General features: G+C 44.6%; 1 protein-coding gene across 1 annotated transcript in view; it reads left to right on the top strand.

Annotated features, from left to right (window-relative positions):
• Positions 5,957-26,528, top strand: part of FNDC1 (fibronectin type III domain containing 1) — a 59,163-nt gene continuing 38,591 nt past the window's right edge. The window contains exons 1-2 of the mRNA XM_021391935.1: positions 5,957-6,008; positions 25,682-25,885. Coding sequence (XP_021247610.1) covers positions 6,002-6,008; positions 25,682-25,885 — 211 coding nt within the window. The 5' untranslated portion in view covers positions 5,957-6,001. The remainder of the gene's footprint in view (positions 6,009-25,681; positions 25,886-26,528) is intronic.

Below are 26,528 nucleotides of genomic sequence, written 5' to 3'. Positions count from 1 at the left end.
CAACCCCTCCTTGGTTGCTGTCATGCAAAGAACGCTGAAGCACCGTCCGTGGACGGTGGGAGAAATTTGGGAGGAACATTACAAAGCTGAGCTCAGTCTGAGAGCCTTACTGACAGCAGAAACCAGCTCTCATGCTCCCTCCTTGTCCAAACTGTGTGACACACGCAGAGAGAGCTGTGGGGTCTCCAAGGGAACTTTCCACTTCATTTGACTCTGTGTCATGTATCTTCTTAGCTATTTAGGGTGATGCTGTAATGGTCTTAGCTGTGTAGCTCTGTACCAGCCTCTGGGCATGCAGAGGTGTGAAAGCCCTTGTGCTGCTCAAGCATGTAATATAGACGACTCCCCCTCCCCTCCATATACGTGCAGTGCCTGAGTGATGTTGGCATTTCTCAAGCGGGGCACTGAAATGGTAAATGTTCCCGAATAACTGAGGTTGGACTAAATGTCTGCTCCAGGTGGTGCAGAGCCACCTGCAGGTGTTCTGCTGTCTTCAGACCACTGAAGCAGAGTGGTATTCTTACCAGGTTCCATTCCTGGTGTTCTGGGGCTGTGGCTTCTCTGGCTGGCAGCTGGTCCCAGTGTCACCCAGCTCTTGCCATCAATAGGAGCATGAGTATGGCTGAGGTGACATGGGGATGTGCTGCCACCAGGTGCTGTGTCCTTTAAGCTGACGCTGGTGCAGTTCCCTCCCTGAAAATCTCACTCTTCTGTTTTCAATGCTGTGAAGCAGCAGCTGTTTTGCTGATATGTTCCGTCACAAAGTGCTTTTACTCCCCTGAGGAGGAGTGTGGCTCATGTCTTCAGGACTGGAAAGGAGCAGTGGGGCTCCTGAAGCAATGGGAGGTGGCCTGGGAGGTTGTCTGCTGTGCATGGCCAGCATGAAGCCACTGATCTCAGGTTTACATTTTTGTCTGTGCGTTTGCTATACTTTCTCTGTGCTGCTGGCTCCGAAAGCCTGCAGCTTGTGTTGAATGTTCGCAGACTGCAGTGCCAAGATAAGCACTGCCAAGATCAAGACAGTGGCTTAGAAAGCCCAAGATTTAAAATTGAGAAGGGATGAGATGTTTTGGTTTGCTGTCTGTTCTCTGGGTCTCAGGGACACACGTTCCTAAGCTTTTCTCCACGCCCTTGATTATTTGGGATCTAGAGGGCTGGCAGCTTAGCCTGCGTCCCCACATCCTGCCTCTGCAGTAAAGGGGCACTTACACCAGCGAGGGATTTTTGCACTGGCTCTGAGTCTGTCTGAACTCCTTGAAGCTCTGATCCCAGCCCTGATTTATTCCCAGCTGCAGCGCTTGTTGGCAGCATCCTGTGGTAAGATAGTAGGACTCAGGTGCTCTGCAGACAAACAGGCAACTGGGGAGTGTCAGATTTCCTGGGTATACTTGAGAGAAGCCTATAATAAAGTGCACAACATGCCTGAACACTCAGCTGCTATGCTTATCAGAATTATCAAGGACAACATCAAAGGTGTTTTCATGGTGACTCCTTTGTTGCATGGTGTTCGCAGCTTGGGGACTGGGGAGGTTGTGGTGATTGCTACCATATCACCAGCGGGACCTGTGATGGTATCTCAGCACCCTCCACCCCTCCATGCTGTGGGTCCTTTTCTCTCTGGTGCGCACATCTCCTTGGACCTCTCCTCCCACATCCCTCTCTCCCACGGCAGGCAGCTGCTGGCTCTCTGACACGTGTAGCTCAGCCAACTTCAGTTCCTCTTCTCCAGCTTCCAGGGTCTGCTCTCACATGGGGCCCTCCCTCTGCTGCTCCTCAGAGCTTCTGCAAATGTATGCCCAAGCTTGGGTGCATTTTGTACTGCTCGTGACAGCCCAGGATGGTGCTGCAGCTAGTTACAGGGATAACAACCGTGTCAGTGGCAAGGGTTCTCCAGTGCTTGTGTAGTGGCAGCAGGATGTAAGCAGCTACCACAAACGAAGGGAAATGATCTGTAAAAGCTAGAGCCTGTCAGATGCCTGTTGGCCCTGTTTTTCCTGGATTTCCTGGTTCTCCAAGTCTTTGTGCTAAAGGAGCCTGCGCAACCTGCAGTGCCCCTGCAATTAGTTGGTGTATATGGCTCCATTTCAGTGCAGGGCTTGTGTTTGGCAGAGATGGTCTATAGTGGGAGCAGGCAGCCCTAAGCAGTGGAGAAATTAAGAAAGGTGAAGGAATGACCCTAGTCATGTAGAAATTGTATATCCGAAGTAGAGAGCTTTTCCTAAACTAATGGATTATTACTGATTACCTCAGATGAAATACTGAAATAGCGCTATAAGGAAGTTACTCCAAGCTTCTCCTTATTCTGGAAGGAAACCTAAAATGTGCATCCAAATTATGTATGTACCTGTTAGAACGTGGTCTGGAAAAACGTGCATTTTACATCACCCCAGTTTGTTGAGTAACCTGATTGTCAAATCAGCTCTTCATTAAATAGAGCAAATTACCCTTTGAGGACTGTGGAGTGTGTTCCTACTTTGTCGTTCCAGCATAGCTATTTCACTGTTACTCATCAAGTCTTTCTGGGCATCTTGCATCAGTCCCTGTTCCAGCAAATCTTTCCGACTGTTGTATTCTTTTGGCATTATACTGACTATTTTTCCAGTGGTGGAGTCAGTCATTCTTAATATATATGTCTGCTGTAAAGTAAGAGGCAACTTTTCAAATGGTTATTTGTCGTCATGTTTACTCTATAGCTGGCTGCAATGTTTTTGGCTGAAATTCTTGTTTGGAAGAAAGTATGGAATTGCTGGAGCTGGAATGTTGGTTTTCCCATTCATTTGTCTCAAAAAAGAAGAAAAGACAAAAATAAGAGAAACTGAATAGTCAGCATAATTTGTCTGGGTGTTCTGTAAGGGAATGCTCCATCCCTCCGTCCAGGTAGATGGAGGGCCGGATTTGGATGCTGCTATTCCTGCTGGATAGTGTCTTGCTTCACGTGGCAGCCCTGTTGAAATACATCACAGCACCAGTATCACGCCCTGCATGAACAACTGAGCTGCACTTTCACATAGTCTGAATGTCTTTCCCTTTCATCACCTTTTGAAGCTGTGCTGAGTTTGGTGACATAATTGTGTGGAGTTTTTAGTGCTGGATCCTTTGCAGATGGCCCCTCAGCTCAAGCACAGAGAGGCCGCAGCAGCTTGAAGCCAGCTTGGCATAGGGCTCTCAGCACTTGCAGGAGTAGGTGCTCTGGGTTATGTGTTTGCCGTGCTGTGATCAGCATCAGACAAACTTTGCATCAGCTTCTCTCAGAGCTGTGCCATCAGCTTGCTGTTTCTGGTCTCCCAAAGTAAATGTATTGTAAACAATTAAGGAGCAAATGGCAGTTATAGAAAGGCTCCATCTGGCTCAGACGGACTGGGGCTTTAATGTGATTTTGAGTTGCATGTGTTTTTAATACACGTATTTGCTAAGTGTCTGAGATATTATTGCAGGGGCAGAGGGCTGGAGACCAGCAGACTTGGTTCCATTCATGTCAGAGACAAACTTTCAGGGTGATATCTTTCCTCAGCTCCACTTTCCCTGTTCTAAAGACATGGTGCCTGAGTGATGCCCAGCCTCAGCCTCTGGTCTCTTCCACTTGGAACTCTCCCTGGAGGACAGTAGCGTAGGGGCTCAGGTTCCCCTCTGTGGCTCAGGAAGCAGATAATGATTTTTGTCCCTACTGTAGATTCCCTCTGTTCGATGCTGTCATTTACTCTCTGCTTGGACACCTGCTTATCTGCTTAAGTGGTGGTCCTAGGCACAACTGAAAGACAAGGAACTGGTTGCAAGATTGTATCCAGAGAGTGGTGGTCAGTAGCTCAATGTCCAGAAGGAGATGAGTGACAAGTGGTGTCCCTCAGGGATCAGTACCAGGACCAGTGATATTTAACATCTTTATCAATGACATCAACATTGGGATTGAGTGCACTCTCAGCAAGTTTGTGGATGACACCAAGCTAGATAATGCAGTCAACACAGTGATGCCATCCAGAGGGATCTAGACAGGCTTGAGCAGTGAGCCCAGGTGAAACTCATGAGGTGTAACAAAGCCAAGTGCAAGGTCTTGCACCTCGGTCTTGGCAACCCCTACTACCAATACAAGCTGGAGGATGAAAGAATTGAGCACAGGACTTGGGCGTACTGGTGGATGGCAAGCTGGACATGAGCCAGCAGTGTGCCTCACAGCCCAAAAAGCCAACCATACCCTGGGCTGCATCAAAAGAAGTGTGGCCAGCAGGTCAAGGGAGGTGATCCTGCCCCTGTACTCTGCACTGGTGAGCCCTCACCTGGAGAACTGTGTCCACATGTGGAGTCCTCAGTACAGGAGAGACGTGGACCTGTTGGAATGTGTCCAGAGGAGGGCCTCAAAAATGATCCAAGGTTTGGAACACCTCCCCTATGGGAACAGGCTGAGAGAGCTGGGGCTGTTCAGGCTGCAGCAGAGGAGAATCCAAGGAGACCTGATAGCGGCCTTTCAGTATCTAAAGGGGCGCTGTACGAAAGAAGAGGACAGACTCTTTAGCAGGGTCTGCGGTGATAGGAAAAGGGGAAATGGCTTCAAAGTAAAAGAGGGGAGGTTTAGATTGGACATAAGGAATAATTTTTTTACGATGAGGGTGGGGAAGCACTGGAACAGGTTGCCCAGAGAAGTGGTGCAAGCCCCATCCTTGAAGACATCCAAGGTCAGGCTGGAGAGGGCTCTGAGCAACCTGATCGAGCAGTAGGTGTCCCTGTTCATTGCAGGGGAGTTGGACTAGATGGCATTTAATGGTCTCTTCCAACTCAAATGGTACTATGATTCTATGATTAAGTACATGGATATTATTTTGCTGGGTTGAGCCCACAGACTCTTGTGGCACGGTGTCTATCTCTGACATCTGAGGATGTTAATCCAGCTGTACCGCACAGGGGTGGGGGAGGATAAATTCAGCTTAGTGATCGTGTTTCTCTGGTGAAAGAGGCTGCGAGCACAGATTTGGAGAGCCTGAAAATGCAAAAGTTGCCCAGACCTTCCATTTCCATTTATTTCAATCAGTAAATACTAGGTTCTCCTTGGGACTGTTTCTTAATTCCTGCTTTTTGTTCATTTCTGAGCCCCTTAATTTGTTTGGTTTGTGAGTGAGATGATTTACTATTGACCTAGATACTGGTGGTATTGTAGGATCTTGGAGATCTTGGTGATGCTAGAGCCCTCTCCTCAGTTACAGAGTGTATGTATGTACCAGAGGAGAGATGAAGAGCTGCCCTTGTTATGCATGGTGTGAAGACCCGAGTATCTTCACCACCATGGTGGTCCACCAAGGAGGTCCTGAATGGCATCCACCCCTTGAAGAAATGGGTCAATTCCCCCAGGAAAGAACAGAAAATGAAATGCCACAGAAAAAAAATAGGCTTTTCTGTGGCTGCACAGCTACAGCAATGAAATCCTAGAAAGTGTGAACTTTAAAAAACAATCTTAGGAAGCCAAATATTCTCGTTAGCTGTGCGAAGCAATGTAGTGTTTTGTTTGCAGCGCAGTGTTGCCCATGGCAGAGCTCTGGGCTCCTGCTGTTCACACCTCCTGGCTGCCGTCACTCAAGGCAGCCGTGGGATAGGCCACGTCACGGATGCAGTGGGCATGGCGTGCATCTCAGTGACAGCCCTTCCAGACCAGCATTGGTGTAGCTGTGCTGATGGTGTGAGGTAGATGGGAATGAATGTGAAGCCTTGGAGAACTGGAAATAGATTTTAAATCACCGCTATAGCAAAGCTAAAGGAGAAATGGCTTCGTATTTCTCATGTCTCCCCCTGGGGTGATGGCAAGGGGGCTGTCCCACACTGTGCTGGCACAGGAAGGCTGCCCGGGGCATGGCAGTGTCTGCACAGCCATGCACTGGGAGAGCTTGCAGGAGAGTATGGTCACCATGCTTCCCATTGGGGCTGAAGGAGGCACCACCCGTATTTGTGTCAGGGAAAGAGGAAGTGAAAGAGAAAGCAAGTTTTTCTCCAGGACCAGCGCTGGGAGGGGAGCATACTGATGGAGGGTAATACAAGGAAAAGGTTGCATGCAGAGAAACTGAATGAATGAGTCCAGCTCGCTTGCTTGGTTGGGTGTGACGGGAAGAGGTTTTGGAATGGTTTTGTTTAGGAGTCTTATTGGTCTGTGGCCACAGAGGATAGGAGGGAAGCAGAAAAGCAGTTCCTAAATTAGGGCGTCTGATAGATATGGGTGTCCTCAGCAAGGGCATAGGGAGAGCAAAGCATGTTAACGTCTCAGGACAGTGGGAGATTTGTGTGGATCTTAAGAGTGTACTTATTTTGAGAACTGGCACCATGGAGAAATGACCTTATTGGGAGCACTGCAGGACGCTCATCTGTTTGGGCTCAGCTGGCTTGCCTAAAGGAGAGAGGAGGTCTCTTGTGCATAATTTTAAGGCAAAGAAAAAAAAAGGATGATTTTTGCACAAAAAAAAAGTTTGGCATTGGTACTAATATTTGCATTTTGTAATGCTGTCTCTTTTTTCCCATCAGGACTCAGGATTGTCATTTTCTGGAGATGCTATGTGATTAGGTGGGTTTAGACTCTTTTGGGGTGCTTGTGCCCCCGTGCAGAGAACATCGTGGGTGTGAGGATGGCTCTGGGCTGGGCTTCCATCAGGACTTTTTGGTAAAACGGGTGAAGATTTTTCTTTTTTTTTTTTTTATTTCTTGCTGTAAGCAGGCAACACTTTGCACTGTGCATGCAAGCATCTTGATAAGCAGTCATACAAAAACCATGGGCTTGTTTCTGAGCATCCAGAAGGAAGGACGTCAGCACAGTGAAGAGTGCTGGAGCGAGAGCTCAGACATTTGAAGGACCTCCGATTCTGGTGAGGACAAGCATCAGAGCAGCTGCTGAGTTAGCGTAGTGTTTCTGAAAGAGGAGATGCCTGAAGAGAGGGGTGAGTCATGTTAGCACACTGCCACCATTCAACCTGTTGCTGTCCTTGGAGAGAAGGAAGATTTTTTCCTAAGCCCAGTGTCTTGCGGAACACGCTGCTAATAATTGGATTAAGGGTGGCAGAAACAGACTCCAATTGAAATGTAAGAGCCCCCATGAAACTGGCCATAGAGTTCGCAAGATTTTTAGCAATGATAAAGGACCCATTTGGTTCTTAGAGCAAGAGGGGCCTCCAGAATATATATCTTCAGCTGTTTGTGCTGTATAAATATTTTTAGGTTTTATTTTTATTTACTTACCTTTTAAACTTTTATTATTTCTACAAGCATTCCCTGTAAAAATGGGGAGGGCAAATTTTAAAACTTTGAACTGTCTGCAGGAACTTCTAAGTATTTTGGGCTGTGAAAACTGTGCTGTCAGGGAGCTTCACTTCTTAAACAAAATGTTTGTGCTTCTGAATGGTAGCAGATGGCCAACCCAGAAGACAGTAGCAAATTGCTTAAGCTACTTGTAGAGCAGTGCAAACTTTATTGCCTTGCCAGTAGGGAGCAGCCTTGGTTAGAGGGACCACAGGTAGGGTTCTGTCTTTGCTGTCCCTGCAGAGCTGCTTCCTCAGTATTGAGCATACAGAACTTCAAGATCCAGGCTGCCTATAACTATGTTGAACAGTACCTTGCACACTGTGCAGGTTCAATAAAGCTCTGTGATGGCAGATGTTCCTGACATGGAATTTTGGGGCTGGTTTTCAGCAGGAGCTCATTTTGGGAAGTGGCTCGTGCTCATGAGGGGACGTTCACAGCTCACAAGCAGCAGGCAATGCCTGATGAGCGCTTGGATATTTGAAAACTTTTTTGTCTCTGAACTGCGCTGGTTCCAGCTCGGTGTCAGAGGGCCATCCACCAGCAGTCAGAGAGCAGCTCATCCAAGCTGGATTTCAAGATCTGCTTTTCAAAGCAAGATCTCTGGGCCCGGTATTTTCCTTTACTGTGCGCAAGTGGTACCAAGCACACAGATGACCCTTATGCTCCTGTAGGCTCTGCTCTGTGCTGGCACAGGTAGCAAAGGAGTAAGCTTTTAGGACTCTCAAGATGAGAATTGACTTCAGAGCTCTGCACCGTTGTCTGTCTTTAAAAAATAAAAAAAAAACAACACGAAAAAAAAAAGCAAAAAAATCCAACATCAAAACCAAAAGTATTGACTTGCGTTCATATTCCACTAATCCAGTGCTTTTTTGACAGAAATATCAGTGATAAAAAAAGCACTGGTAATAGTAAAATCATGCTTCCTGTTGCTGATCCCTGTCCCTTGGAAGAAAGAGGGCTGGGTTGTTGGGTTTCTTGCTATTGAACTGGCTGTTTTGTTTTCTCAGTTTTGGCCACTCAGAGCTGTGTTCTCACTGTGCCTGCACCAGGCTTGTGCCAAACCTGATCCTGGAGACAGTGCTAAATGAGCGATTGCACTGCTCCTTCACATATCAGGGTGCAATGAAATACTACTTCCTTTCTGCTCATCAAGATGATCGTGAGTCCTCAGCTGTGGACTAGGCAGGGATTTTTGTTTTCTAGCTTGACGCTGTGGTAAGAGTAGGTATTAATTACAATTTTTCTGAGTTTTCTAAGCCCGGTTGTTCTTTTCCCTCTTCCTTACTCCTTCTGTTCAGTTTTTCTTTCCCAGAATCATGGGTTAGCTTGTCCTGCCTCAGGGTGACTTTATTTAACTAGCAGTTACTGTGGTCCTCCTTGAAGACTGTAGTCAATGTTCACAAACAAAAATGGGGAGCAAAGAGTAAATTGTACTACATCTGCTCATGCATATTGATAGTTACTCTGTTAGTAGATTCCCTGAAGTTAATGCTGATACATGCAACAGGACACAGTCTTATTGAGTAGATATAATCTGACTCCAAGTATATGATTTTTAAAAAAGACAGTTAATGGTGCAGAGCTCTATGATCAATTATCTTCTGGAATATTTAAAACTCCCTGTGTCTTTGGAAAGTCTCAAACCCTTATGGGAACGCTGCTGTAGTATCCTAAAAGCCAACATCTGCCCTACTTCCCTTCCAATCAGCGTGGCCAGTGACTGTTATGCTGAGGACAATGGTAGGAAACTGTGCTGTAGGCGAGATCTTGCTGGACGTTGTGACAGAGCCACTTAGGACTCAGTGATGCTGTCACAGTTCCCCATCTTGGAAATAGAAAACAGCTGATGCTGGCTGGCAGACCTGTTGGTGGTGATTGCTGCAATGAATGGAGAGGACTTTCTTCATTATAAAAGCAAATACAAAAAAAAGATTTTTATGAAGGACATTTATGTCAAGAAAAGAAAAATGTATCTTCTGTCCTGTACCTCTGTATTCTTCTTCATAGCATCAGTAACCCCTTTCCCTCCACCCCTCCTACCAAATCTGCCATGTTGGCTGCTCAGACATGAGTGCATTAATGACAGCAGGCCGCAGGCTGTGCAGACTGATAATGTACCAATTGAGAAATGGCTTTGTAGGAATCTGTGGATAGAGGTGCAGATATCTCCCTTGGTTTAGCCTAGGGATATCAATGGATTCTCTTTCAGAAAGCTGCAGAGGTGTGTGTCTTTTCACTATGTTCAGCTGCTTTTCAAGGGTTTTAATTGGGTAAAATCTTTGCTGACCCACCCCAGCTGATAGTTGTCAGACCGCAGTGTGTAAACTGATGTCACTGCAGGGGGCTGTTGCCATTTGCCTTGGTCGTATATGCTCAGATGTTATAGGACTGGATATAGACAAATGTGGAGTACAACCCTGGGCTTTGCATGGAAGATATGACTGATGGTGCTTTCTTTCTGAAAATGAAATGAAATGAAATAGGAAGGTTGTTTATCAGTAAGGAAAATTGGTGTTTATCCATTTTTTATCCAAGTCCGACCTAGTATAGAGTACCGAATCACAATGGTAATATTATTCTGCATTTTGTCTAGTATCTATGAGTTCTGAACTTTTGGGAAACTTGGACTATGTGCAGCCAGCTTCCTGTTTCAGAGTACAAACCTGCGCGTGTATTTTTTGAAACATCTTTTACAATAAATAGCATGTAATAAAGTCATTTAGAAGAATCAGGGCTGGTATTAATTTAAAATGTGACATGGGAGCAGTTTTATATTACAGGTCATTAAATAATGTTTTAATGCTTTTTATTTTAATTTCTTTTATGAATAGGAAGAAGCGAGTTTGATTGTTATTTTAGGATGTGCTTTTTCAAATCTATTTGAAGAAACTTAATCTCTAAGAGCTACTAATGAAAGAGCAGAGATTAGTGCAGAGCCAATGTTTTGTTCTTAGCAAACCTGTGCTTTGGGAAACTCAAACTTGTCTGATTTATGAAAGGTTTGTAATGTGAAAAATACGTGGAGAGTTTTAACTTATTTTCCTTCGGTGCATGATGAAGCTTGAATTCCTACTTTTTGACTTCGTGAGCCTGAGGAATTTTTGGCAGTTTCTAGTGGAAAGTTAAACGTGCACTTCACCTAGAGATGGAATGGAAAAACTTTACATAAATATATGAATCTCTGGTAGATTAAAAAATCTATGCTACTTTACAGGGTAAGGGAGGTTTAGCATATATTGAGGTGGCTTTAGGGAGAGGAGTAAACCAGCCCTTCTATAGCAAGTTCTCCAGAGCTCTTAGGGAGGGCGATTTTGGTGAAGTCTGTGATATACATAAAGGAATGAGACAAAACCAGAGCCACACCACCCAAACTGACAAGACTTTGGGTCCAAAACTAGTCTTTGCTTCAGAAGTGTCTCACTGACCTTTTTTGGGGGGAAGAGGGTTAAAATTGTAGTTTAGGTACCTGAAGAACAGTTGAAGCTGAGTTTTTGGCTAGTTACAGTTTAGTTAGCACTTGGTACTGTTTCCACAAGTGACTAGGGTAATCCATTTAGTAGGTGTTAAGGTACGTACCTAAGATGAACTCTTTCTTCAAAGGTTTTGGACATGTAGACATATAGAAGTGAATGTGGCTGAGAGGTGTCAATTCCCGCTTAACACAGCATCCTAAACCAGCACCAAGAAGGGCAGCATTCCTCTCCTGCTTCGTGGATCTGCCATAAAACATCCCAGCAGCCAAGAGCTGAGGAAAGTTTGGAAGGAAATTACGTGTTTGAATGGGTGTATTTCATTGAATGAAACTAGGCGTAGAAAGTGAGTAATATGAACTAAGGGTACAAAGCCTTGTGCTTTATGTGTGTGTGTAACCACTGCTTGGTGGGGATGGAGTGAAAGCTGGCGTAGACAGAGGACTGTACCGCCTGCTTTGAGTTTCCATAAGCCTTGTCCATATCTCCCATCAGGATAATTATGTTGTAATGTTTCCTTCAGCCTTTGAAGGAGCAGGGCCATGTTCTTCACTCCACTGCCTCTGTAATGTGCCAGTGATTTTAATGAAATGGCATTAATGTGAAAACAGAGCAATGGAATGGAGATTTAAGTTCATGAGAAATGATCCAGGTGTACAACACAAAGATGCTTCTGAGGTTTAGTTGGCCTGTTAACAAGCAGTGCAATTTTCATAGGTGTGTTTTCCTGCCTGGAGATCAGTGGCCATGGCTGCAGGCAGCCGGACAGGGGTTTGGCTCACAAAAGTACATGCTCAAGCTCTGACTTATGTCCCCTGCCAACCCACTTCAAAGCTAACTTCTGGGACGTGGAATGGGGAGGGAATGCATGACAGCCTAGAAACAGTAAGCTCTCTCTTTTGTTACCTGGCCTGGAGGTATTCTTGGAGGCCCACTCCAGGGGAAGAGGCTGGCTCACCTGCAGACAGGGATATGGACTTTTGGACAGGCTGCAATGAAGTGATGCCCAGAGCAAGGTCCAGATTGGGCGGAACAGCATCATGCAGGCATCAGTGCTGGAGAGAGCATCTATGTTATTGTGACTGTGCATGAGCCCAGGTGGACATGGGTGGGCACTGAGCCAGGTAGCCTGGATTTAAAAGAAAGACTAACTAAACAGTAGGATTGTTAGCTCTGTGGCAGTATTTGCTTTCCTGACAGAGTTTTTTGAGTTTTTGATGGTGGTAGCTACAGAGTTGTTGTCAATGGCTCTATGTCCAGATGGAGACTGGTCATGAGTGGTGTCCCCCAGGGGCCCATCTTGGGACCAGTGTTCCTCAACAACTTTATTAATGACAAAGTGGGATGGAGCGTACCCTCAGCAAGTTTGCTGATTACACCAAGCTGAGTGATGCAGCTGACACAATAGAAGGGAGGGACACCATCCAGAGGGACCTGGATATGCTTGAAAATTGGGCACAGGGAAATCTAATGAGGTTTAGCAACATGCTCTTGTGAGACTCCACCTGGAGTGCTGTATCCAGTTCTGGGGCCCCCAACACAAGGACATGGAGCTGTTGGAGCAGGTCCAGAAGGTCCAGGCCATGAAGATGATCAGCGGGCTGGAGCACCTCTGCTATGGGAACAGGCTGAGAGAGTTGGGGCTGCCTGGAGAAGAGAAGGCTCCAGGGGGACCTTATAGCAGCCTTCCATTACCTGAAGGGGGCCTACAGGGAAGCTCAGGAAGGACTTTTTATAACAGCATGTAGTAACAGACAGGGGGAAATGGCTTTAAACTGGAAGAGGGTAGATTTAGACTATATACTGTGAGGGTGGTGAGACACTGGAACTGGTGGCCCAGTGAGGTTTTGGATGCTCCCACCCTGGAAGTGTTCAAGGCCAGGCTGAATGGGGCTTTGAGCAGCCTGGTCTAGTGGGAGGTGTCCCTGCCATTAGCAGGGGGGTTGAAACTAAATGATCTTAAAGGACCCTTCCAACCCAAACCATTCTATAATTCTGTGAAGAACTCATTAAGAACAACCCTGCAGAGAAGAACTTAGAGGTCTTGATGGATGAAAAGCTAGACATGAGCCAGCAGTGTGCTATTGCAGCCTGGAAAGCCAGCAGAGTCCTGGGCAGTGTCAACAGAGGGATAATTGTCCCTCTCCGCTCTGCCCTTGTGAGGCCCCATCTGGAGTACTGTGTCCAGGCCTCAGCCCCCAGTGCAGGAGGGATGTCGAGCTGTTGGAGTGGGTACAGAGGAGGGTCACGAAGGTAATCAAAGGGCTGGAGCACCTCTCCTATGAAGAAAGGTTGAGGGAGTTGGGCTTGTTTAGCTTGGGGAAGAGAAGGCTCTGGGGACACCTCATTGCAGCCTTGCAATATTTGAAGGGAGCTTCCAAGCAAGAGGAGGACTGACTTTTTACACAGTCTGATAGTGATAGGACAAAGGAGAATGGCTTTAAGCTAAAAGAGAGGAGATTTAGGTTAGATGTTAGGAGGAAATTCTTTACTCAGAGAGTGGTGAGGTGCTGGAACAGGTTGCCCAGAGAGGCTATGGATACACCACCTCTGGAGGCATTCAGGGTCAGGTTGGATGGGGCGCTGGGCAGCCTGATCCAATGGGTGGCAGCCCTGCCCATGGCAGGGGGTTGGAACTAGAAGATCTTTAAGATCCCTTCCAAATTAAGCCATTCTATGATTCTATGATATTTCATTTTACATTATTTAGACACTGAAGTTAACTCACTCTCAGGTTTGAGTAACAGAGGAATATGAATACGGAAACCACCATGGATCAGATGTGTAAATAATGTGGAGACTAGAGTCATGTCCACAAGCTTTGAAGCAGCTCTTCTTGTTCCAGACAGTGTCCTGCTGTGGCATAAGGAGCTTGATGTGGATTCATGTTCTGATTTTCTCCAGCAGGTCTCCTGGCTGTCACTGAATTTCTGACTAGAGCTAGGAAACAGCTTGTAAAAGGATTATCTAGAGGAAAACAAACTCTATATTCTTTGCTTCTGACATGTTTCTGCTGTCAGATTAAATTCAGACCTCACCACTTAGAGCACTCTTAGGCTCTGATTTGTCTTAGAGCTTGAGATGTTGTAAGTTGATATTTGTGCTCTTTATGCAGTTGGATGTACAGTGAAGCCTAGAAGTGTGAATTTCTTGCCCATTTGGTTGGGTCTGAGAGTCATCAGAGCCCCCAGCTGAAGCAGCCAGGTGTCCTGCAAGAGCAGTGCAGGGTCAGCACTGGGAAACTTCAAGTGCATGGCAGAGGAGAAGAACCAAATTCCCTCCTTTGGGAGAATGGGCAACTGAAAGGATGCGCTTGGGTGAATCAGATGGAATTGATGGCTTTATCAGGTCCACTGACAACTTTTCTTTTAATCATTGAGTTCCACTTTTCGCAAATCTAATTTCCTGTGACAGGTGCGGTAGAGGAGAGGTTCCCTCCCTGAGGTCAGGGTACATGGAGTCAAACTTGGAGTACCACAGAGGCCAGAACCTCCTTACCTGCTTCTGTTTTAAAGCCTGGGAAAAGATAAAGTCAATAAACAAAGATTAAAAGGATACTTGCATATACAATTGAAACTCACTTGGCTATTAGAGATGTGAAATTTAATTGCTATCAAAAACCTGAAGGCTATAAGCCTAATTCTGTTGATGGTAACACCTATTAGACATGTACTCTTCCCCTGGGATGGTTCACCAGACTCTCGAAAAACAGTTGATGTTGAATTTGTGGCACTGTCCTGTGTGGGAAAAGGAATCCTTACCTTCTTTTGGTGGTGCTTCTGGCTGATACAGTTGAGCCACGTCAAAGAGAATGATATTCTAGAAATAAATATTACTTTTGCCAAATGAAGAACTTCAAATGTAAGCAAGCTAATAATATTACAACCATGAAAGATGCATTGAAGCGAATCCATAATCAAAAAGAAAGGTTCTAGCACGGAAAACAGAATAATACCAATGTTGGTTAAACAACAGGTGGAGGAGATATATCTAGACAAAGAAATGACTCAAGTGGTGGATTTTAAAGCCACTTTCCAGCACTGCTTTTGAAGTAGCTGGTTTTAAAAACACTTCTGAAATGGTTCTGCCAAATGTTCAGCTTTTTCTATTTCTTGTTTATTAGGGAGTTGAGAATAATTAAAGTTTTTATGACATACATTATTCTCTAAATGTTGCTCCATGTTCTCTTAGCAATTGAAGATTTTACTGTAGATGGGTTGCAGTTCTACGTATCATACCTGATTTTATAGTCTGTGCTATATCCATCTCATGCTCAGCACCTGGAAATTTTCAGTAGGCCTGGTATTGGAATGGGTTTCATGTTTTATACTCCCAGAAATGGCTGCTGAGTCAAGCAGTTGCCATAGTTCTCCAGGAGCTGAAACAGTGGCTTGATGTAAACCATATGCTCTGGAGCCCAGGCAGTGCACTTTGTGTGGGTTGCAGCAGGGAGCCCTGGGGCCTGAGCCATGCAGCCAAGAGAGCCCAGGACCCTCCTGCTCAGCTTTGCTGAACTGTTGGTGTGAGTTTTTTTTATCTTCACAACAAATGGGAAGGAGCAATGACTTGCTGCCTCCTCCTCTCCGTCCAGAGTGGGAGTAGTGTACAAAATAAGCTGCGTTCAGTGTGCTACCAAGGTCTCAGCTCAAAGAGCACCAAAGAGCTTTGGATGAAGTCTTGAATCAAAGAATTCAAAGAGGGATACTTTTAAGTGTTTGTCAGAATGCCAACTGCCATGTTTTTACCCCACTGACTTGTTGGTTGTTTGTGAGATGATGTCAATACCATTTGTAGTTGTCATTCTTCAGGTAATCCGAGATGAGCTTTAATCCATCCCTGTGTTTCTGTGCTTGGTATATCACTGGTTTTGCCTTGGGGTCTGTGTGGGCAATCCCTTCACAAAGGGTATGCTCCAGATGTCAAACGAAGCTTCTCCATCTTCTGTGATGATGGTTCAAGCCATCTGGTCAGACCTACCTACTTGTCTGTGCATCTTGTTATCACTAGATAAAAGGGAATCAAGCAGCTGAGAAGGAAACATATTTTTGCATCCATTTAAAAAAAAAAAACAACAACCTTCCTGAATACATTGCATTGACTAAAAAAAAAATCTAAGTAATAGAGTGTTGTATGGAATAGAGGGCTACTGATAATTCCTCAGAAAATACTCTTGTTCAATAGGAAGTGCCCCTTGCAGAGGTTTTGCAAGTGCTCCTCATGGGAATTCCAGATGCGATTTGGCCCTTCATTTTCAGAGACAGCACTTAATGCCTCAGTCCACAGGCTCTGTGATGTTTCTCCTTTCTTCTAGTTCTGAGGTCATATGTTTTAGATCTCTTAACGTCTTTATAACTCTCCTCTTGAATTTCTTCGGTGAGCTTGTATCTTTCTTAACGCATAGTGACTGGCTGTGGAACACAGTTCTTATAGCAGAAAGGCTTAATTGCACTGCAGATTAGTATAATCTCCAACCAATACAGCCAGAGTTACATTGATTTATTTTTTTTTGGTTGGCTTTGTGTTGTTACTTTGATCAATACGGGAGCAACGACAATGCTGCTGCTTTGCATGGTATTCTTCATTTCATGTTTACTTCTTTGTGATGTCTTTTTTAATTTTCCAGTGTGTATTATAAATTTTGTCAGCACGTCATATAGATACATCTGCAATTTATATCCATGTATATATAACCACAGGGAAATGTTAAATTTGCAAGCATGCACTTACTACTAGAATGTCTTTATTGTTATATGTGTACCTCATTTTTCATGAATGTTAGTGTTAAAAGCTTTAAGTTCAGGAAACTCCAAGTTAAAGTTGCAGTCTTATCAGCACAGCAGTGCTGAAGTCTGTCCCAAAGGAGCCTGGAGTATTGAGTCTTCATCCTGTATCAGAACAGCTTAGCCCTGCTCTTACAGCAGAGCTTGTGGAAGTCTGCTCAAGTGGTTGGTTAGTTCAGTAAAAAGTCAGCTGAGAATAAATGTTAAATTGATAATGTGATTTATGGACTTAGCTCTTTTTCATAGTCTGGAACAGCATTTGGAATGATTTTTGCTGATGGATGCTACCATAGTAAAAGTATGTACATCTGTCATTTTGGATTCCTTGGAAAAAAGCAGGAATGAAGCTGTCATCTGTGTGGATGTCGTGGTGTCCCACAGAGTTGTGCCACTCCAGATCTTCTGCTTTTTCTTCCAAACTTACTGACAGAGAGCCAAGAAGAGAATGTCTCACTGTAGTGCATCTTTTTGATAAGGGAGATGTGAAGCTTGCAGAGCTGGACACAGACTATTTGTGACTTTGAACATGATTGCTCACAGAAGTGAATGGAATTAATGGTCAGGATGTGGAAAGGGGATCCAAAACAAAGTATTTTGAAATAAACTAGTGGCCCTTTTGCTTTCTTGCGCCAATGGTAGGAGTGCTTCTCATTCTCTTAAACCCCTCTGCCCTGACTGCAGTGTGGGGTGTGTGTGCATGTATACCCCTTTCCTTCCAGATGTTCCCTCCACTCTCCCAGCCTTCCTGGTGCTGCTGAAGAGGTGGCCCTGCCTGGTGTCAGGGTGGTGGGCAACACCCCGGATGGGTGCCTGCAGACCAAGGCAGGGCTGTGGTGTGCTTCTGCAGCCCCTACAGGGTTTGGGGATTTTACCAGAGGAAGTTGGCCTTGGTGGTTTGGTCGCTGGAGATGCCACAATGGAAGGTGTCCAGCAGCATCAAATGTGAAAGAGGAGGGTGACCCAGGCTTAATGGGCTTCCTTTGAAGGGCACTGGCACAGAAGGAAACCTGTGTATGGGAGAACCTGAAGCCTTCAGTAACTCACCATCTGTTGTCCTCAAGTTGTAATTTGTCTGTTAAGCACATAGAAGTATGTTGTTGAGTTCACAAATTGCTGTAGTCCTGCTCTACTTGGCATTCAGAAGGCTCTTCAGAGGGAGCCCTGGAAACTTCTGTTAATGCTGTCAATTTAAGGAATGTCTCCTGGATGCCAGGTAACTCTTCTACGGATGTATAATGAATAGCTCTGCATAAATCAAACATTACCATTGGATACCAGTCCTCTGCCCAAAACTGCTCGCTGGAGCCTGGTGAATTATGGTACGCTTTCTGTTGTGCTTTGCAGAAGCTAAAGTGTTCCAGTCCCTGCTTTCCATGGCCAAGCCTAAGCGTGTGGAAATGTATTGAATGACTTTTCTGTGAGAAACAAAGGATTTGTGTGTCACTTGCCTCTGCTACTTTAACTGATTGGCTTATTTCCAGGAGGAGGTCTGATGCCAAGCATTTGAATTAGCGGCATTAAAAAAGCCATGCAGGTCCATGCAGGGTCAAGGTTGACAGTGCCTACTACCCAGTAAGCCTGAGGCTGAATCTGAGCTCCCGTTTCAACCCTACTTTCTCTAATTGGATACTTCCACTCTTCTATGTGTTAAAAGCCATAATGCTACCAAGAGCCCTGCTAGAGTTAGTGCCATGCTCTGTGAGGTGGCTGAGCTGAAGTAAGTTTAGGACAAGGTCTTCTGCAGTTGGAGCAAGCAGCGCATCTTGATTCAGAGGGCCACATCAGCACTGCATGAGCTGGCTCACCGACTCCAGGAAATATCTTTGCAGAGTGAACTCCTCTCAGAATGGCCCCAGTCCAGCCCTCGATGAAGCTAGTGGAATTGCTCCCATTTTCTCAATGAACCTTGGATCAAGCTATCAGCTAAAAAAAAAAAAAAAAAAAAAAAAAAAAAAAAAAATCCATTAATATTTTGCCAAAGTGACACGGTGCATTAATTTTTGGGTAGAAAACAAATATCTTCCTGTGTTATTTTGTCTGTTCTCTTTCTTCTTTACTTTTCTGCTGATGTGGCTTTGGGAGAGCTGTGTGAAGATAAGTAACAGTGAGAGTATGTGAAAGGAGGGAACAAAGCAGCCCTCCCTGCATGGATTGCTGGATGAGGAAGGTGGCTGTGCTTTCCATGATGCCTCTCAGTAGCTTTTCTTTTGCTGCTGGATAGAAAGCCTTGAGCTGCACAAAGAATTGCAGAACTTTAGATGCTTGGCTCTGCTACTGAAGATTTGCTTTCTCCTTTTTCAGATTCATACTCTATTTCAAATTGGATGGAAAAATGAAATGGTGTATCCAAATTGTCCCAACTCTTAAAACCAATACATTAAGTGGTTTACCTGCTGGAGCACTATGGAGAGCCATGTGGAAAACAACACCCATTGCGGGCAAGAAGAAATGATAGGAGATCATGTTGCAAAGTATTTTTGAAAACAATAATCTCTTTTCCTGGCAGAGGTCTGGCTGTGATACTGGCCTTGGTGCATGAATGCTCTTTGGCTTCCCTGGTGCCTTCTGTGGCTGCATTTGCCACACACGCTGCAAACTTAAGCATCACCAAATACACATTTTTCAGCAGTTGCATTTAGGGGAATTTGATATAATAAGCTGTAGAGTGCTGATGTTTTACAAAGAGTCTTGCCTCACAAATGGAATTCATTTTAGAGTTGCCAGCTGAAGAATCAAAATATAGTGCCTCTTTTTTGTGTTCATTTTCTGTCATTTTTTTGGTACAAGTACAGCTGACACATTTATGTCTCCTTCTCCACAATGGCGGGGCTTGAACACTTAGGAGAGTGCATGGTATACGACAGCATTATTTGCTAAAGAATTATCTCAGAGATGTAGTAACCATAGCTGGTTGAGATAATGTATTTTTCTAGCCTTGGTGGTGGGTCCTGGGAGGGAAGCTTTGGGGTGTTCATAAACTGAATTGCTCAGCTCTGAAACTGGATAGCTCTTACAGTTTGGCAGTGGTGCATCGTTATTATCTCAGAGGACAATTGATTGTGCTCAGGGAGCAGTGAAGAACTTCTTAAGACAAGGATCCACTCTTTCAGGAGGGTGAATGAAGTGAGCAGTTTGGCACATTTTATTTAGTCTTCCTTATTGTTTTATTTTTTATTTTTTGTAGAGGAGCACTGGTCTCAAATCCAGGGTATAGAGTCAATCAGTCTTACCTAAAAACCTAACGTATTAAATATATTTCTATCTATAAGAAATTCCACCAGCTTACTGTTACAGCATAGACATGACTTTTAGCAGAGCTGTCCATGTCAGGATTTCCTTCCCAGCTAGCACTTTTGGTCTTTGTTAATATGTGCATTTGATCACTTTCTGATGAGCTCATTATCTCCAAGCAACATCTCTTTTAAATCTGTTAGTTTGCTAGTTTGGGTCACTGTGCTGAGCCTCCCAAACTTCTGCCCAGAATGAAAAGATTGGTAGATGTTTATAGACTATATGAATGCTGTCTACCATCTCTGCCAAATACGTGTTCTCTCAGCAGCAGAACACATTTTATAGGCCCAGTTTTCCAGGCCTGAAAGTAATGACATATGGGAGGAAAATGCAGAAAAGTTCTTCCTGACTGCGAAAGGCAAAAGCAAACATTTTGCACCTAGCCTTGTGGTGGTACATTAACAGTGCCTGATTTTTTTTTATTTTTTATTTTTTGGTGGCTTCAGATTTCAGCTACTTTTTACATTCAAATTCTAATAGTTTTGAATTGTTTGGGATATTTTCCCCCACAGTTATAGATTGATTACTAGGGGTCAGTACTTTCCTTTTCATCTGGAGCTAATCTGTTTTTCCACTGCTCAATAATTGATGAGGCCTTCTGAAGAATCTGTGTGATTTGGCAAGTGCAAGCTGCCTCCTTGTGTGGTTGTTTAGAGGATGTTTTATCCTCAGCTTAGACCTCAAACTCTGGGCTTACATCATTTGTAAAACGTTCTCCCACAGTCCTGACACACACAGAAACTTTGGCAATACTAGTGGATGCTTCAACTATGATAAGTCAGTACCAGGGCTTTAATCAGCCCTGCATTTTTGGGTCCAAGATATAGTATACAAATTCCTGCTGCTGTAGCTGATGTTGGATTTCTACACCGAAGAGAGCACAGGCAAGTCACTCATTCCTATTTTCCTGAATGTAGAAAAGGTCTTGATTTTGTTTTAATTGCAGATAGCACTTTAGATGAGGTCTGAAGATGGTTAGTAGTTGATCTTTGTAGTTTGCCCAGAATGGAGGTCCACAAAACTGTTAAATCAATTTTGGAACCTAAAATGAAAAACCTGGTTGTACTTACAGCCACAAGTAATGGGGAGATGGGCTAGTATAAGTCTTCAGTTCAGTCATTCACTTGGTGGTTGATCCCAAAAATTATTAGAAAAAAAGTGATTGGGAGTGAATGCATTTGAAGTGTTAGTCTTTTCACTGCTATGGTTTTGGAACCTCATCAAGAGTTTGCTGACATCCAGTTGAATTCCTGGTGTGCCAGAGTAGGTATTCACTGGGGAACAATAACTGCAGGATTGTGTGCTTTTATAAATGTCACATCTACTGTGTCTCATAGGAGAAGCCACAGGCACTATCATAGCTGTCAGCTGTTCAGTTTTCACACTGATCTGAAATCTTGTCTTTGGACCTTTTGGTGTTATCTTTCACTGAGGATTCAAGCAACTTGCCTACGTTTAGACCATTGTAAAAGATAGGGAGAGATGCCTGGCAGGATCAGCCTACAGGCAATCCAAGGAAGTGGTGGAAATGCCCTGACCGCTCAAGGGCCCTGAAACTGATTGCTGTCACTGTCTGCTTCTGGAAGCCCATCAATCTGGGATGGACTCACCAGGCCTGGATGGACGTGTGGTATTGATGTTGGGAGTGAGCAACAGTGCAAATGTCTATCCTGTGACATGGAGACATGTTATGCCAGGTAGTGAGCAAGATATTGGACTTTCTGTATGTTCGGACCTCCTGTTGGTAAATGTACCACTTCCAACATCGTTGGCAGTGAAAACTCCCAGATGCAATCCAGTGCATCTTTTCTCCCCTCAGGAGAAGGAGGTTTTATTTACCAGTCTCTGTACCGCTTGTTGATGAGACTGGTGTACTTGCATACCTGTTGAATTTTTGCGCCTAAGTGAGGCAGTTCTTATTGTCACATTAATCTGTTTGGAAGAAGCTGGAGAATTTGTACAAAGTCCAGTTGAATGTAGATGAAGCCCAGTATCACCCCAATGGATTCACTTTGTAGTCGTCCATCCTTCATTTCCATCCATAATTCTTTCCTTTCTCAATTTCAGCACTGTTTCTTCCCAGTTTACATCAAATTTCCATCTGTATACCTATTTCCATGTTACCTTTAGTATTACTATCATATTTAATATTGTTGCTGTAAAGTAGTTACGTCCCTGGTTCTTCATCATTTCAACCTCTTCACACTCCATTTCTTGCACCTGTTCTTGTCTCTCTTAGTCTATGACTGAAAACAATGCCTTGGTTTTTTCAAGAGGTTTTGCTTTCTTTAGTTTTCGTTAGCCCAGCAAGGCAAATAAATAAACAAAAAAACAAACTGGATACTCTCATAGATCCAAGTCTTGCTATTTCCATGCACACATCTAGCACCTGGATGTGCAATGAATGGGATCCTAGTGACAGAAGAAGGTCATGGGATTTGTCCTTTGTAGTGCTTTGACCTTTCTTTTTTCAAGAACTGTGAGCTGTTCGAGACTTGTTCCTGAGTTCAGGCTCCCCACAGGAATCACTACTTTGGGAACTGAATTACTTTGAATGATGCACTAGATTTATTTCTTCCTCCTACCCAATGTTTAGGAAAATGTTATTATTCAAGTGTTTTTTGTTTTGTTTTGTTTTGTTTCATTTTGTATGGTTTTTTGGTTGTTGTTTTGTTGTTGTTTTTTTAAAGATAAATGAGCCTGGCCAGCAGGACTAGGCTATGCTCCTGAGGAGCAAGTGAGCTTTTCTTGTTGCTCAGCCTCTGTGGCCTCAGGATTGCCCTTCCCATGCAAATCCATGCTACTTGCTGGGCCTGATGATAGAGGAGAAGACCAGAGCTGGAGAGTGCTCAGATATGGGGGATGCGACAGCAGGAAGCAGTGACTTGCCATCCATGAGGGCTTACTGAGTGGGAAATATCCTGACTGATGGAAAGTCCAACTCTATGGTGCAGTTGAGTCCTTGGGACAGCAACCCTGCAGGTGCTTATAGGAGATGAAGCAATCTTAGTTTCTGTGTCCAAGGTCAGGGCCTTCATCCATGTTCTGGATGAGGCTGATGGCTCCCAGGCCATGTGCTGCAGAAGCGTGAGCAAGTTTCATTCTGCTGTTCTTTGTTCTTAATGAGAAAGAACTTCCTTGCTTAGGTGGGCACATTCTTCACATAAAAATACTGTTTTTGATGGTTCCACGTTTACCATCAGAACTATATAAACCATTCTCTGATAGCTCTGTCCTGGATGCTTTCCTGTTGGTCAAACTGTAATGAGAAAAAAAAAAAGTGGAGCTAGCTAGCAAAATAGAAACGAAGGGCAGTAAATGTTGTGCTACAGTGAGGAAAGTAACTGAATCCTTAGGAAGCACTGGTTTTAAAACCTCAGCTGATCTCCTTCACTCAGCATCAGTGCCGGTAAAATTCTCTCTGCCTAAAGCCACATTTGTTTTAAATTGAACTCTTGCCATATGGCTTTCTGGGTAGGCTGGTTCCTTTTGTATCCTTTGTCCCTTAAAATTCTCTGTTTTAATTCCAGTTGGAAGCTGTGGCTTCAACTGGTGAAGCGGAGCTGACGGGCTGCAGTGTCCCTCCCTGCTCCCCATGCCAGCAGGCTCTCAGTGCTCAGCAGCGTTCAGGACTGCTGAGAAGAAACCTGGGTATTTATCATTGCCTAGTGGCCAGAGCTGGGCAGCCACAACGGTGTCCTGGGTTCTGCTGTCCAATGGGACCCAGTTCATAGAATCGTAGAATGGTTTAGGTTGAAAGGGATCTTAAAGATCATCGTGCTCCAACTGCCTGTCATGGACAGGGCTGCCACCTACCAGGTCAGGTTGCTCAGGGCCCCATCCAACCTGGTCTTGAATGCCTCCAAGGATGGGGCTCAGGAGGAATGCTGAGATGTGAGAAGGTTATGGCTGCCAACTGCACATGGGCAGCTGGGAGAGGCTGTGGCTTGTCTGGTCTGTCCAAGAGGAGGGTGAGGGCACATCCCACAGCAGCCAGCTACTGCTTGAACCAGGGCTACAAGAAAGCTGCTCCTTGGTGTTTTTGGACTGCTCAGAACAGCCACAAGTTGCAGTTTGGGAGGTTTGGGTGGGACATTTGGGAAAACTTTCCCTCTAGGCAGCTGGTGCAGCACAGGAGCAGGCCAAAAGAGAGACTGCGTGAGCTCTGTCCGTAGGGTTTTGAAGACTGAGCTGGCCTTGCTCAGTGTTGGAGGTGGTCTGGCTTTGAGGTGAATGTTAGACAGGAGACCTCTGGGGCTTCCTTCCAGCTTGGATTTTGCTGTCTTTTGTTTCTCCATGGTGATGCTGTGAGTGAAGATTTCTGCCTGCATGATCAATGACCGGTGAGCTTCTGAAATCTGTGCTCAGCAACAACTTGGGAGAGCAAGAAGAAGAGATTCTGTGGGAGCAAGTGTTGAACAGCGTGTGTGACTGAATATTCCTCGAAAAGTGAATGGGGAACCTCATGAAAGCAGTTCTCTTTATTGTACTGATTTAATTGGCTGATTAATCTGGGTTTATAGCTGCTTCGTTTTGTTGGACTGATGAGAAGCAGTCACCAGGGAGGCACAGCTAAGTCTGTGTGTTTAAAATGATAATCTTGTCTTTCTGTAGGTAAAATAAAATTTTCAGCAAGGTTTACCATGCTGAGCTGCTGCCCAGTGTTTCAGTACCATAGCAGAGTTCCCTGGGAGCGTGCTGATCTCTGCATGTGTTGTATACCTGTTTAGCACTGAAACCTTGCATTTCTTAGAGATTTCAAATAGAGCTCTGCACACAGCTTTGAGAGTCACTATGGTCCTTTTCAAAGGTTAAACTAATAGGATAATGTTTATTGGTAGAGTGTGAGAAGATGCAGCTTTGTCAGCAGACCAAGACCCAGTGAAAAGCTTGGTTATAGATTTGTCACTGAGCAGGAGCATTAGAAAAGAATCTGCTTTTGGTGTACATAGGGAAATGCGAGCATTGATACATAGTTCAAGTAACATAATTTAAATACTGTTGGGAATAAGTAGGAGCTCCCGAGCTGGTGCTGGAAAGAGGATCTCACTGCTGCTCTGGCAGAGGGTACTTTGGTGCATTGATGTCTGCCCAGCTGGCAGCTGGTACAGTCCCAGGCTCTTGTTCTCCTGACACTTCTGCAGTTGCAATAGCTGGCTTAACCAATGAGTGAGAGAGTTTGAGTACAAGCAAGCTAGTTGCTTGGGGAATCCTTGCTTTAATGCTGCTTCTTAAAAGAGCACTAACTTGCCAAATAGCTTGCATGAGGTACCTATTATAGTGTGGAATGTTCAAGTGTTATGTAGTGGGAGTTTGTGAAGTCAAGAGTGGAGGCATTTGTAGAACAGACCTGTTAAATGTGAGGCTGTCAGTGAGCAGAACCATTAGTGAGGGATTTAGGAGAAGAGAACCTGCTTTTAATGTAGATTACTTTCTAAAATAAAGTTTAAAAATAGTGAAATTGTTCTGTGCTTCATTTTACACTGACCTTTAGCACTTGCCAGAAAAATAATGTTCTTGTGTGCCTGAACTATGGAAAGGGGATTTATAAAAAATGGGGAAAGATTAAACAGGAAAGCTGCAAGACAATCCTGGTTTCTGGCAGCAGTTCTTGTCCTACAGTGTGTTTTCACTTTGGGTGTCCTGCACCGCTCTGTCTGAGAAAAGACATTGTGAAGTATTGTGCATCCTGCTAGGAAAGCTTGTTTCTGCAATTGGGTTTTATAGCAAAATTAAGAAACTATAAAATTCTATTATTTGTTCTGATGTTATTTAGTACGTATGCATGCAACAGATGTATGTGGGCTGCTATATATGTCACATGCTTCATAGTAACCGTGGTGGGGTTTGTGTGTGTTTGCTTATTTTTTGAAGAGAAGGACATGCCAAGCAGACCTCTGAGAGCTCGTGCCCAGTCTCCAGATGGCAGGTTTTCTTTTCGGTGGAGACCACCTTATGGAGCTGGCTTCAGGGGTCCACGCAGCAGATCGCAGATCCGTGGGTATGGAGAGAGCAGCCGAAGGATGAGCTATGCTCCACTGCCGCAAGAGCGACAAAACCAGGAAGCAAGGAAACTTGGTAAGCCGGATTTCTGTGATACCGCCTAGGTGAGAGCTGCTGCCAGACTGCCCTTGGCAGTTACCGCATCGATTCGTTCTGTGTCTTTGGTTTCTCTTGCCGTATCTGATGAGGCTGTTCTCCAGGCAAAAAGCAATCTTCTGTAATTGCCTGTTGCTTCTACATGGTCACAGATCACATTATTGTAGCCATCAGAATGAGTTCCTCTTATAAATGAAGATGTTTGCTATAATTGTGTTTGGTGTTACACGAAAATGTGATTACCAAGCTGGAAAGCATAATAAAATGTGATGCTGTGTTAAAGAGAGACCATGTGCAAGTTACCCACATTAATAACAGAGGGAGGGCAGAGAAGAAGAGGCGTAGCTCAGAGTCTCCTTGCATGTGGTGGGGCACCTCTCAAATCCACTGTTTCTTGTCGTTGTCTTAAAAATTGTGCCCCTGCATTGTTTGAGACCAGTGGATAAATAGTTAACACTAATTAATGCTATCCATGTTTACCAGCAAAACTGTTTCATGGTCTCCATACTGGAGTGTTACCCTCATGTGCCCATGTTCTCAGCAATTCCTTAGGGAGGTCCTGATCACTCTGGGCTCCTGAGACAGTCAGATTGCCTTTGCTGTGCTTCCTGTCCTGTCCTGC

The sequence above is a fragment of the Numida meleagris genome, chromosome 3 (genome assembly GCF_002078875.1).
Source record: "Numida meleagris isolate 19003 breed g44 Domestic line chromosome 3, NumMel1.0, whole genome shotgun sequence".
NCBI classification, from domain to species: Eukaryota; Metazoa; Chordata; class Aves; order Galliformes; family Numididae; genus Numida; species Numida meleagris.
The sequence above is the reverse complement of the archived record's forward strand: the minus strand, read 5'-3'. Positions and strand labels throughout refer to the sequence as shown.